The 13,340-nt window shown below is 46.0% G+C and overlaps 1 protein-coding gene across 1 annotated transcript; it reads left to right on the top strand.

Moving 5' to 3' along the window:
• The first annotated feature begins 1,882 nt into the window (after window positions 1–1,882).
• Window positions 1,883–11,484, top strand: TAGAP (T-cell activation RhoGTPase activating protein). The gene is made up of 10 exons (XM_010840882.1): window positions 1,883–2,077; window positions 2,684–2,768; window positions 2,858–2,911; window positions 3,205–3,271; window positions 4,517–4,680; window positions 5,357–5,518; window positions 5,992–6,101; window positions 7,511–7,706; window positions 8,448–8,562; window positions 9,451–11,484. The coding sequence occupies exons 2-10, from the start codon at window positions 2,742–2,744 to the stop codon at window positions 10,704–10,706; spliced, it is 2,151 nt and encodes a 716-aa protein (XP_010839184.1). The 5' UTR covers window positions 1,883–2,077; window positions 2,684–2,741; the 3' UTR covers window positions 10,707–11,484.
• The last annotated feature ends 1,856 nt before the right edge of the window (window positions 11,485–13,340 follow it).

The following is a 13,340-nucleotide window of genomic DNA, read 5'->3' as shown; positions in this document are numbered from 1 at the left end:
ACTGCAGCCATGAAATTAAAAGATGCTTGCTCCTTGGAAGGAAAGCTATGACCAACCTAGACAGCATCTTAAAAAGCAGAGACATCACTTTGCCAACAAAGGTCTGTATAGTCAAAGGTTCAATTTTTCCAGTAGACATGTACATGTGAGAGTTGGACCGTAATGAAGAATGAGCACCAAAGAATTTATTCTTTTGAACTCTGGTGTTGGAGAAGACTCTTGAGAGTCCCTTGGACTGCAGAGAGACCAAACCAGTCAATCCTAAAAGAAATCAGTCCTGAATTGGAAGGACTGATGCTGAAGCTGACGCTCTAATACTTTGGCCACCTGATGCGAAGAGCCAACTCATTGGAAATAAGACCCTGATGCTGGGGAAGATTGAGGGCAGGAGGAGAAGTGGGCAACAGAGGATGAGATGGTTAGGTAGCATCACTGACTTAATAGAATTTGAGCAAACTCCTGGAGATAGGGCTTCCCGGTGCTTCCCAGGTGGTACTAGTGGTAGAAGACCCACCTGCCAGTGCAGGAGACATAAGAGACACAGGTTTGATCCTTAAGTTGGGAAGATCCCCTGGAGAAGGAAATGGCAACCCACTCCAGTATTCTTGCCTGGGAAATTCCATGGACAGAGAAGCCTGGGGGGCTACAGTCCACAGGGTCACTAAAAGTCGGACACGACTGAATCGATTTAGCAGCAGCAGCAGGTGGTGCTAGTGGTAAAGAACCTTCCTGACAATGCAGGAGACGTAAGAGGCATGGGTTCAATCCCTTGGTCAGGAAGATCTCTTAGAGGAGGGCATGGCAACCCAGTCCACTCTTCTTGCCAGAATTTCCAGGTCAGAGGAGCCTAGCGGGCCACAGTCCATAGAGATGCAAAGAGTCAGACATGACTTAGCAACTGAACAACCACAACAGCCAGATCAAGAGGCGGAGCCCTCCTTGGAGTCAAGAGATGGACCCTCTCTGACCCCCTCAGAGCCACTGCCCAACCCTACAGAAATGCCATGCTGGCTTCTAATAACACAGATTACTTTTGCTATTTGGAGGCTTTGCATGCAAGGTACACTCTTTTGTGTCTGGCCTCTTTGACTCAACATTATTTTCTGAAGCCCAATCGTGTCGTTGAACGTAGTTGTAGACTGTTCATTCTCAGGGCTCCGTAGGACCCCACTGTGTGAAAATTCGCCACACTGTATGTATCCATTCTGTTGTCAGGGTATTTGAATCATTTCATATATAGCCTAAGCCATAGGAAAGACCAGAGATTCTCTTTTATCCAGAAGGTCAGATCTGCAAATGAAATTCACCATCTCCTTTCTACTTTCAAATGTCCGATCAAAGGAAATCATTTTCCTCCCACGTCAGAATTAGAGCTGATCTGACCATGACTTAAGTACTGAGTTAAGGAAGAGTTAACATGTAGACAGCCTGCTCTGGTGGACTCGTCACAATCCCAAAGGAAACTGACCTGACTTTGGATGATGACTGCATTTCAAGAGGCCGCATGTCTTGGCTTTCTTGGAGGGACCACATCCCGCAGCTAGAGGGTGCTTATCAATGTGCCGATGAACAGAGGAGAAGGGGGGTGGGTGGGGAGACCGCACCCAAACAGGATACCAAAATAAAGGGCACCTGAAATGATCACTTTAGAAAATACGATGATGTTTACGTACAGAATAACACAATTTCTTATTCACACATCCCACCTGAGACATGAATCAGAGCCTTCACCTATGGCCATATGTCATCTTTTCCACTCTCGGTGGTTTACAGATGTTGGACTTTGAAGTTGAAGAAGAAGAAAAAAAAGAACCAGACCTGCCCTAAAAGAAATGAGGAAGTGAGAGCTCTGCAGTGTCTGGCCCGGGCGACAGCCCATGATGCTCTTTCCGGTCTCAGTAACATTCTGAATTTCCACCTGCCCGCCCCCTCTCCCTTATAACGCAGAACACGTGAAGTTAGAGCCAGTCAGTCTCCTCACTCACGCTGGGTTAGTAGGAGCAGAGTGTCATGTTATTTTTCCAATTTTCCACAGTTCACGGGAGGTAAAAGAAGTCTGGCTGGAGGCCCTCCGAGGGTAAGTACCATAAATCGGCCTGACACGACAGTCAGCTGCCGGGCGGGGTCACTGGGCTTTGAGATCGTATCCAACAAAAACGGGTTTCACCGTGCAATATGCTACACGTAGTGTCACGAAGAGTAAACTCAGACAGCTTTGCTTTCATGGGAAGCCAGCGCTTCGGGGGCTCTAGGAATTCTGTACGTGTTATCTTTGTTTTATGTCTGCCTTAAGCAGCGTCCTGGGGAGCCACTGTTTTCCCTTTCCAGGTTACATGAGAAAATCTGTGCAAAGCCCTTAACACAGTGCCCGGCACATAGTGAACCCTCCTCCCAAAACACTAGTTATCATGGTAGCTGTTACTCAGATTATCTCCTGATGGGAACTTAATAAATGAAAAGCAAAGTTTGGCGTGATGAAGATGTCTGGTTTAAAGCTTTCAGAAAGTAGCGTGTTCAGATGCTGTGTTTAATAGCGTAAGACATCTGGTAACACATAACTGACTTTAAATGAACACTTGTCTAACTAGTAGTTTCAGACTTCTTCTTTTGTCAGAGTGGGGCTGAAATTGGCCATTGTATTCCGTAGTTCCCTCCTCACTCTTTCCCGAATCATTTTTCGTAGACAGAGCCAAGGCCACACAGGAGCAAAATTCATCACTGGACCGTCAGCCCGAACTCCAATGAAGTTGACAAGCAGCCGCCATGCTGTATGTGCCCCGCTTACACTTACTGCCTCGGATTTTCTCACGGCAAGGGTCAAAGATGTTTACCTAATTTGACTTTTTTTCTCTTGTAGTCAAAAACACTAAATGCCTGTGATATGGAGACATTAATTGAATGTCAATCAGAGGTAAGAAAGCTGTTTTTCAAACTTTTTATCTGCACTATGAGATAGAAAACTTTGTTTTAATTGAATATCATGCATGTTGTTTAGTTATCAGAATAGAAAATCAACATGGTAAGTTGTAGTAAACACTAATATTAATTGAGATCTTGTATCATGATAAGCAAGATATTAATACTGATTCTGAAAAAAATTAATGGACAACTAACTGTTGATATGAATAAAATGGTGAATATGTTTTGTGGGGAAAGACTCGGCAGATTTCTTCAATCATTAATTTTAATTAAATACATTTTTAGGGTAATATCAAGGAACATCCTTTGTTGGCATCATGTGAGAGTGAAGATAATATTTGCCAGCTAATTGGTGAGTTTTGAAAATACACTGATCTTTTATGTAAATGCTAACAACCAGTGTTCTTGGTTTGCCAAACCACAGTGCTTTACTAGGGATTTTTTTTTTCGAAGTGTTCTCTTAAAGACCACAGAACATTAACACTTGTGTGGCAGGAAGGTCCGGCTCACTACACAGCAAGTTTTGAGAGAAAAGATCCTCCCCAAGTCAACCTCTCCCCCATCCAGAGGGGCCTTAGTGGGGTTACAGATCTCCTGGCCACTTCTGCTCTGACAATTAAAGTGTGCATATGTTTCCACTCTCACCCTCCTCTACTGGAGAATGATTCTAAGAGCACATGAAGCAACTGTTGCTGTCTTAAATCCCAAAGAACCCGCCGTTCAGTCAATGTAACCCTGACCCAGTTCTCTTGAACTATAAGGACAAGCCAGTTCTGTATCCGTCCTCTTCACTGGCTGGTATAAAAGGTATAGAAACATGTGCTAATGCATTTAGAAAGTATAGCTTTTTTTTTTTAATTAGGAAAAAAAAAAAGAGAGAGAGAGGAAAACAGAGAAAGAAGTAAACTCATGAGTGGTTATACCCATTGTGCAGACATCTTCAGGATTTTGCAAGGACAGATTATCCTGGAGAATTTTTCCTGAGCATTTCCAGTTGCCAGGTCTAGGTTCTAACCTCCCCGCCCTTTCCTAACACATCCTTTGGGAAAACCCTGCTGCTGACTGCAGACGGACTGGCTCCCTCTAGTGGTGGGTGCTAGCGCAGCCGCTGAGGTTTAACAGCCCGCCCCGCCTAGAGCCTTCAAAATGGTTTTGAGCAAGTCACTTCCTGTAAGTTTCGTTTTCTTCACTAGTCAGAGGAGGAATTAAAATAATCTGTTTCACATCAGAAATAGCCACCAACTATCCACCGTGGTTATTAAGGTCAATATGTTAAGATGGTTGTTTATGACCTGCCTCGTTGGGCTTTGCTCATTTTCTATAGCAAACAGCTGGTAAAGAGTAAAAACAGGAAAGGTGGAGACTTTGAGGAGCCTTGGTGTTGCTGTTGAGGGGCTGGTTGCCCTGGTAACAATGTGGTTGTTTTTGGGTTGATTTTTCTAGATTAAGGTTCACACCCTTTGCTTCCTCAGTTTTTCGAAACTGTTTCTCCCACATGGCAAACCATAAATAACAATATCTGTTGTCTTATGTGGATCCTTCCTTGCTTATCAGTACGTTAATCTAATTTCTCTTTGCCTTGTTTGCTTGGCCATAGAAATCAAGAAGAGAAAGAAGGTGTCTAACTGGCTCCTTCTCATGAGAAGGCTTTCTTCTTCATCAGATGTTTCTGCAGCTTCGGAGCCAGAATTGAAGACATCCCTTTTCGATCAGCCCTTGTCAGCCATCTGCAGTGACAACACGCTCCCGGGACCCATTCAGGTAGGCACACGTTCACCCAGAACCTACTTCAGTTTTCTGTGAAAAGTCCTCAGGAAACCTGAGTGACTTTCTCATGCTAAACTTGTTGGGGTGGGGTTTTCCATTTTTTCCCCACGTTTGGAAATGGTGTTCCCACCTAAGAATGCAGTCAGGAGTACACATGGTGGCTTACACTGTAGAAATTAGTTGTATTTGTCAATAAGCTCAGGTCAGTGGTCCCTCCATCCTTCTGACTTAATGGAGTGAAGAAGGCTGAAAATGTGTAGCTTCTGAAAAACCAACAGATTCATGAAGTTTGTGATCAGACATCCAGTGTTTACATGGAATGACTTGAGAGGAGGGAGGCCCAAAATCATTTTAGGCTGTGCAAATTCCAGCTTTCCCAATGTACCTGCTCTTAGAAAAACGGCAGTGTGGAGAGAGACGGTTGACAGCAACCGGACTGAAAAGAACCAGACTGGGATTAATAGTCTCTTGTTAAGACTGTCTTAGTATCCTGGAGAACTAACTTTTATGGAGAGGATATTGTATAGCAGGTAAAGTTAGCTACTGTTCATGTCCACTATTTAAAGTCTTTCTCCTACCGAAATAACAGATTTTTCCTCTATTGGTATCAGCAAAGTGTGTCTTCAAACCACGGGTAACCATTTCCTATTTCTATACCCCTTCCCTTTAGGATATTCTCACGATTCTATGCCTGAAAGGCCCTTCCACTGAAGGAATATTCAGGAAAGCAGCCAACGAGAAAGCCCGCAAAGAGCTGAAGGAGGAGCTCAGCTCCGGAGGTGTGGTGGACCTGAGAAGCCTCCCTGTGCACCTCCTGGCGGTGGTCCTCAAGGTGAGCCCCCAGCACCCGTGCCAAACAGCAGGCTGACGGGCTCTGACACACTGACTCTCCGCGAACAAGAAACGGGCTCTTCGCCCCACACAGCAAAGGCAACTGATCGTGGAGTCGAACTGTTTTAGTTAAACCTTCATTTATTTGTATCAGCATCTTTGTTTCTGTGATCCCAGATTCCAACCAAAAAGTGTTGCACTAAAGTCTTCCCAGATTTCTCTGAGAACAGGCGCTGGGACTGTCCCACAGACCAGTCCGTTCCCCTGAGTCTGGTGGCCCCTTGGCTGGTGGCCTTAACCGTGCCCGTTGTTAGAAAAGTTGCTGAGGGGCAAGTTGGGGGCAGACTTCAGGCTCCCTGGATGCAGGCAGGAAGGGGTGATGAGCACAGACTCCTGAGAGGGATCGAATGAGATGGAGGTTAGGATGGCAGCGCGTTATGTAACATGAACGGTCGGTCCCCTTCCTCCCTCCAGGACTTCCTCAGAAGTATTCCACTGAAGCTCCTGTCCTGTGACCTGTTTGAGGAGTGGATGGGTGCCCTGGCCAAGCAGAGCGAGGAGGACCGGATCGAGGCCCTGAAACAGTAAGTCACCCCTGCAACCTCCGTCAGACTGTCTCCGCCCAGGGGTTCCTCACTGAACTGTCAGAGTGTTTCAAGTATGTTGCAACATTGAAGGAATTTGAGTGGAATCGCTCACCTACTCCTAGAATACAAATCTAAAGGTACCCTGGAAATGTATAAGAAGTAGCTTTTTTTTTTAGCCAAATGAAAGGAGGCACCTCTGTCAAAAGGTAGAAAGTGAACTTCAGTACTCACAAATCCCAACAGTTAGGGAGTCTAAAAATATAAATAGTTCAAAAAGGTATGAAACAAACTCACAGATGAAAGCCTTAGAGCAGGCTAACTAGCCACATGTAGGAACCTGGGGTGGTCTTCACCTGTTCACATTGATGCCGTGCAAAGCAATGATTCTCCCATAAAACATCCCTTAGTAAATAGTCTGCAAGGGCTTGTTTGTTGACAAAATTCCATAGTGTATTTATTTCATATTCTTATAACCAACCAAAATGAAAACTCTATAAAAGTAAATTCCAACAGCAATAGAAACAATACCAAGTAGAAATGAAAGTGTGACCTGTTAGTGCCTAGAAAATCTTACACACCTAACTTCACAATATCAGCACTTTTGCCAAATCCTGTGAAAGTGTGTCTATATATGATTGTCTCACGTGGCTAAGTATTATCAATGACATATTTATTGAACTGAAGGCATTAGTATGTCTGTCCCAAAATAAGAATCCTGAGATTACAGTAAACTTCTGCTTATAGACACAAAGGTCTTTCTTAACAGTATCTTATGAGAAACGAATGATCCTTATGTTAGAACCACCATTTCTTTTTTTGAAAATATGAGGCTTTATAATTCTAATCGATTAGTCATTGTACCAATGTTGCCCTTTTGGTGCTGACCTCATTATTTTTATGAACATGCTCTTCTAAACTGATTTATTCTTCATAAACTTTCTCAGAATGGTTAAAAATGTGTCTTCTTCATTTGATGAGCACAGATCAAACAAAGGCAAATGACTGTATTCTTTAGAAAAACCAGTCTTGCAGTATTAGAAGTAGAAAGACATTCTATAGGGCTAAATGGTTTCTCAACAAAATGATTTTCAAAATGTATTAAAGTTTACTGCAGGAGTTAATGATTCGTAATCTAAGATCTGTGTAAAGAGTAAATGGCCATGTTACTGGTGTCAGGATCATAGAGGCCAGTTTTCTAGGGCTTCAAGCTCTTGTGGTTCACTGATTCATGCTATGTCAGTTGCCACTGCATGTATCTGAATGAACCTTTCACAATGTTTCTTGTGAAAACAGACCTTCCTCATTTTAAAGGAAGCCTGGGTCAGGCAGGAACTTTCAACTTGCTCCCCTCAAGCTAGATAGGCCATGAACCTCCCCTAAAACCAGCTTCCCCACCTCCATTCCAGGGTTGCAGATAAGCTCCCACGGCCCAACCACCTGCTGCTCAAGCATCTGGTCTCCGTGCTCCACGTGATCAGCAAGAACTCCGAGGTCAACCGGATGGACGCCAGCAATCTCGCCATCTGCATTGGGCCCAACGTGCTGAGCCCGGAAAACGAGCACAATCTATCGCTGGAAGCCCGGAGAGACCTGAACGATAAGGTTTGTGCTCGGCTTTTTCTAAGAAACTCGACATCTGCTTGTCAGAGCCAAGCAGTGAGGTCTGCTGTGGCCCCAGGTCCGCTATCTGGGTGCACCCACTGGATGAGACCCGGTAAAGCCAGGTCATCCTACGAGACAGAGGACGTGATGCCCATCTCTCCAGCACCGTTTCCAGAATGGAAAGGCCCTTTCACTTTGCTCTTTTTCATGCATCACACGAAAAAGTTCTGTCAGTTCAGCTACCAATCCGGGCAACTCCTTTAATGAACATTTTGGTTACTTTAAAGTAATACATTTTTTAAATTCACAAAGTTAAAAGGCATAATCTCAAAAATAATTTTCACAAAGGTGATTGTTACCAATTTTCTGAATGCTCCTCTCAGACACAGTAAACATCTGTTATGTCAGTTTTGAAAGTAAAAATGTTGGTTGCTCAGTCGTGTCTGACTCTTTGTGACCCCATGGACTGTAGCCCACCAGGCTCCTCTGTCCATGGAATTCTCCAGGCAAGAACACTGGAGTGGGTAGCCATTCTCTTCTCCAGGGGATGTTCCCAACCCAGGGATCGAACCCAGGTTTCCTGCATTGCAGGCAGATTCTTTACCACCTGAGCCACCAGGGAAGCCCATTTTTGCACCTCCCTAACTGCTGACCCTCCCTATGTCCCCCTTGGTAACCTTCTTCCTTTAAAAATAAATAAAGATCTCATTAAGCTGACAAGCTGTTAACTTCTCCTCACAGGTTAAGACACTGGTGGAATTCCTCATCGATAACTGCTTTGAAATATTTGGGGAAGACTTTCCAGCACATTCCAGAATTGCTTCTGATGACTCCCTGGAACACACGGACAGTTCAGGTATGGAATGTCTTCTCAGTGGACTCTGACTGTGGGGTTAAGTTCATGCCTGGCTACAAATCCAGCCCAGTAACGTACAGCACCCCAGGTATCTGAAGAAGTTACCAACACACATCACCAGATCAGAGCAGACACAGGTCTGTAGGGAAGTCATCAAGCAGGCAAACTTTTCTCTTGAATTTTCCTGCACTATTTCTTCAGGCTGCAGCCTGGCACCTTCCCCTTCTTATTCTAAATCATGAAGAATTGCTCCTTTTACAGAGTAATCTTTGTCGAGAGGGTTGGGGTAAGAAACTTTTGTTTCCACACAATGGAATATGGGTCTAATGTGGGTCTGTTCAAGTAGGGATGAAAGTGAAAGTGTTAGTTGCTCAGTCCTGTCCACCTCTTTGCAACCCCATGGACTATAGCCCGCCAGGCTCCTGTGTTCATGGAATTCTCCAGGCAAGAATACTGGAGTGGGTAGCCATTCCCTTCTCCAGGGGATCTTCCCACCCCAGGAATCGAACCCACATCTCCTGCCTTGCAGACAGGTTCTTTACTGTCTGAACCACCAAAATGGGGATGGATCCAATGAAAAGAGCCATCCAAACGATCAGCTTTTAAATCTAAGATCAATAAATTTTCAGTGGAGTGCTGTTTTCTCTCTTTTCTCTTTTTTTCTCACCCTCTCTCTCTCTCAACCTCTCTCTCTTCATTTTCCTACTTATCTTCTCCAGCTCAAAATAGTAGACATGGAAAGAAACAAAACTTGATAACAAGCCCCAAATTAGCTTAGCTTCACCGAATTCCCTAGTGCCATACTTGATGTTAGTAGGGTGGACGGTGCTAAAGTGAATTTCTAAAAGGAACTGAACAAAAACTCAACTGTCCCTTACCTTCCCCCAGACATGTCGACCCTGCAGAATGACTCAGCCTACGACAGCAACGACCCTGACCACGACGTGGAGCCTGCGGGCTCCCCAAGCTCGCAGCCCCCAGGGTCCCCAGAACTGGCTGCTGGCGGCGTGGAACCCAGAGCCCCGCTGCGCCCTTGGGAGCCCGTGGTCAACACCACGGCCAGACTAAAGGGCTTCCTCGGGCAACCTGACCGGAGGTACTCGGACCCCAGCACCACATTCTCCCCGGAGTGCCTCGAGGGCAGAAGAGCAAACCCGAAACTCACGCGAAGCGAGGACGACTTCACTGCCGTGGCTCAGGCAGCCTCCCGCTTTGCCGGCGAGGAAGCCGAGGACCCGTTTCCAGAGGAGGTGTTTCCTGCAGCCGAAGGCCGGGCCCAGAGGCCCCGGGACCTGGGGGAGTGGAGCCCGACTCAGGGCTCCGTGTCACCGTGCGCACGGGTCCCCAAAGCCCCCTCCAGCGGCTCTCTGGACGCTTTCTCCGACAGCTCGCCCCTGGCCTCTCCTTCCAGCCCCAAAAGAAACTTCTTCACCAGACACCAGTCTTTCACCAAGGCTGAGAAAAGCAAGCCCAACAGAGAAATTAAAAAGCACTCCATGTCATTCTCCTTCGCCTCTCACCAAAGAGGGCTGACCAAAATGCGCAGCTTTGGAGCCACGAAGTCCAAGGGCTGCCCCCGAGACCAAGAGAAGCGAGGTTCCAAGAAAGAAAGCCAGCTCGCCGGCCGGATCGTCCAAGAAAGCTCGTCGGATGCCCCCGGCCAAGCCGTGCTGGGCTTTAACTCGGGGGCCTACGCCCTCTCGGTGGAGGATGTGTTCCGGCTGGTGGATCAGAGGCACCCCGGCCGCCCCCCCTCTTACGAGGAGGCCGTGAGGCTCCAGGCGCTGGAGCTCGCCCCCCGCGGGGGCCAGACAGTGGGCAGCCTGAGGGCCCGCGTGCTGAGCCTGGACGCGGGGCTCCTGCCTCCCCTCCCTGCCCACCCCCACGGGGACTCGAGAAACATCCGCGGGCCGGAGCCCCTGGACGGGCTCCGAGGGGGGCTGGGGACTGAGACCTGGAGGCAGAGCTGCGCCCCTAAGGACGCGGCAGGACGGGTGATGGTCCCCGGGACATCCGAGCTGCAGCGGCTGAGAACCGCGTCCGAGTCGCAGCAGAAGGGCAGGCAGGCCGTCCTGGCCCGGCGGTGTAGCCAGCCCGTGTTTGACGCCGAGCAGCTCCGATTCGCTAAGGAATCCTACATCTAGCCCCTCTGTACACGAGAACTGCCTTTAGACTCTTGTTTTCCGAAAAGTCGTGAATAAGCTCCTCTGGCAAGTTGTTTGAGACCTCCTCCGAGAGGACAGCCACACAACTTCACTCCAGCACTCTGTGCGCCTGATTTGTACAACGTGTAGCGCGTGTATAAAACGCATTCTAGACAAGGCATTGGGTACACGTACGCAGATACGTGTATATATTTGTTTGTGAACTTGCGCCAAACTGCATTGCTGTTCTTTGCCTCCCGGAGTTTTGTTTTGTTTTGTTTTCAGTGGTTACTGTCTAAAAATAATGTTTTCTTTTTTTGGCATTGCTTCAAAGGGCATGCCAAGTTTCTTATTTTCCACAAACTCCATTTAGGAGAAAAGGTCTAAGTCTCTTAGGAGTTTCCTCTAATAAGCCGCTTTGTGATCACCTCAGTAGGATGGAAGGAACAGACTGCAGGAGTAGAGTTCAGTGTTTGGAGTTATCAAAGGGCATTATAAACTCCAGCAAAAGAAAAAAAAAAAAAGGTTGTTGTTAACAATGCATGAAAAATATTTCAATGTGTCCTTTAACTGTCTGATTTGAAATTTGGGTAAGTTAGTGAAAATGCATTATATTGTGCATCATTAACTGATGTCAAGCACTTTGAGTTTCTTTGTAGTTCAATAGTGTCTTCTCCGATAGTGTGGAGGAAATTACTTCATACACATTGGGGCGTTCGTATGTAAAACTTCAATATTATCTCACTACAATAAATTGCCTTCCTTATTTCAAAGTAAACATGTTCATTCTTTACTGATATGTTGCCTCCGCTCCCTCAGTTCATAGAAACCCACCAGAAAAATCATTTACACGTTGGTTCATTCAACCAGCATTTATTACGTCTGCCCAAAATGTAGGAGACCTGGGTTCGATCCCAGGGTTGGAAAGATCCCCTTGAGAAGGAAATGGCAACCCCACTCCAGTATTCTTGCCTGGAAAATCCTGTGGACGGAGGAGCCTGGTAGGCTACAGTCCATGGGGTCGCAGAGAGTCAGACACGACTGAGCGACTTCACTTTCACTTTCACCCTGGTGGTACAGTGGATAAGAGTCCACCTGCCAATGCAGGGGACATAAGTTTGATCCCTGGTCTGGGAAGATCCCACATGTTTCGGAGCAACTAAGCCCGTGCACCACAACTACTGAGCCTGTGCTCTGGAGCCCATGCTCTGCAACAAGAGAAGCCACTGCAGTGAGAAGCCCACACACAGCAACTGGAGGTAGCCTGTGCTCTCCGCAACCAGAGAAAGCCTGCGTGTGTAACCATAAGTATAAATAAATTTTAAAGAAACAAGCATTTATTGACTACATTATTCTCCTTGAATAATGAGACAAGGAGTTCAAACCAGTCAATGCTAAAGGAAATCAACACTGAATATTCATTGGAAGGACTGATGCTGAAGCTGAAGCTCCAATACTTTGGCCACCTGATGTGAAGAGCTGACTCATAGAAGACCCTGATGCTGGGAAAGATTGAAGGCAGGAGGAGAAGGGGGAGACAGAAGATGAGATGGTTGGATGGCATTACCGATGCAATGGACATGAAATTGGGCAAATTTTGGGAGATGGTGAGGGGCAGAGAGACCTGGTGTGCTGCAGTCCCTGGGGTTGCAGGGTCGGACATGACTGAAGGACAACTCCATTGTTCTAGACTGATAGGCAGAGCAAGATGTGGATCTCATGTTTAAGAAAAAGAGACAAGCCCTGTTGTCTCTACAAATTTGCAAAACCATAATAATGTACCTTCTTTAAGCCATTTTTGGGCAGTCACTCAGAGGCTAGAAAATTTAGTGTACAAATATCAGTATTTCCTGGTTTTAGTGACTTCAAGTTTTCAGTACTTTCAAAAATTGTATTTTTACAATGCTCAGTTTGCTTGATTATTAGCAAACACAGTGGTAAAACATCATACATTAGAACATTCATGCTCAATGATTAAGATATTTATCTGGTATCTTTGATACTGGACTTTTATTTTCCTTACTTCATCAATTTTTCATAAACACTGCATGTTTTTGATACGTTAAAGAAGGGTTTTTGTGTTGGCTAGCTACCAGATGGTGAAGACCCAGTCTTTTGAGAAGTGATTTATTAGTAACGTGTGGCATCTGGTCCCATTACTTCATGGGAAATAGACGGGGAAACAGTGGAAACAATGTCAGACTTTATTTTTCGGGGCTCCAAAATCACTGCAGGTGGTGACTTCAACCATGAAATTAAAAGACGCTTACTCCTTGGAAGGAAAGTTATGACCAACCTAGATAGCATATTCAAAAGCAGAGACGTTACTTTGCCAACAAAGGTTCGTCTAGTCAAGGCTATGGTTTTTCCTGTGGTCATGTATGGATATGAGATTTGGACTGTGAAGAAGGCTGAGTGCCGAAGAATTGATGCTTTTGAACTGTGGTGTTGGAGAAGACTCTTGAGAGTCCCTTGGACTGCAAGGAGATCCAACCAGTCCATTCTGAAGGAGATCAGCCCTGGGATTTCTTTGGAAGGAATGATGCTAAAGCTGAAACTCCAGTACTTTGGCCACCTCATGCGAAGAGTTGTCTCATTGGAAAAGACTCTGATGCTGGGAGAGATTGGGGGCAG

The sequence above is a fragment of the Bison bison genome, unplaced genomic scaffold (assembly GCF_000754665.1).
Source record: "Bison bison bison isolate TAMUID 2011002044 unplaced genomic scaffold, Bison_UMD1.0 scf7180017864148, whole genome shotgun sequence".
In the NCBI taxonomy this organism is placed as follows: Eukaryota; Metazoa; Chordata; class Mammalia; order Artiodactyla; family Bovidae; genus Bison; species Bison bison.
The sequence above is the reverse complement of the archived record's forward strand: the minus strand, read 5'-3'. Positions and strand labels throughout refer to the sequence as shown.

What these genes read in the sequence shown, in the direction of transcription:
- TAGAP (XM_010840882.1), top strand. Translation starts at nt 2,742, where the DNA reads ATGAAGTTGACAAGCAGCCGCCATGCT. An exon ending in TAATTGAATGTCAATCAGAG is followed by an intron (nt 2,912 to 3,204) that starts GTAAGAAAGCTG and finishes ATACATTTTTAG; the next exon opens with GGTAATATCAAGGAACATCC. An exon ending in CGGATCGAGGCCCTGAAACA is followed by an intron (nt 6,102 to 7,510) that starts GTAAGTCACCCC and finishes CCTCCATTCCAG; the next exon opens with GGTTGCAGATAAGCTCCCAC.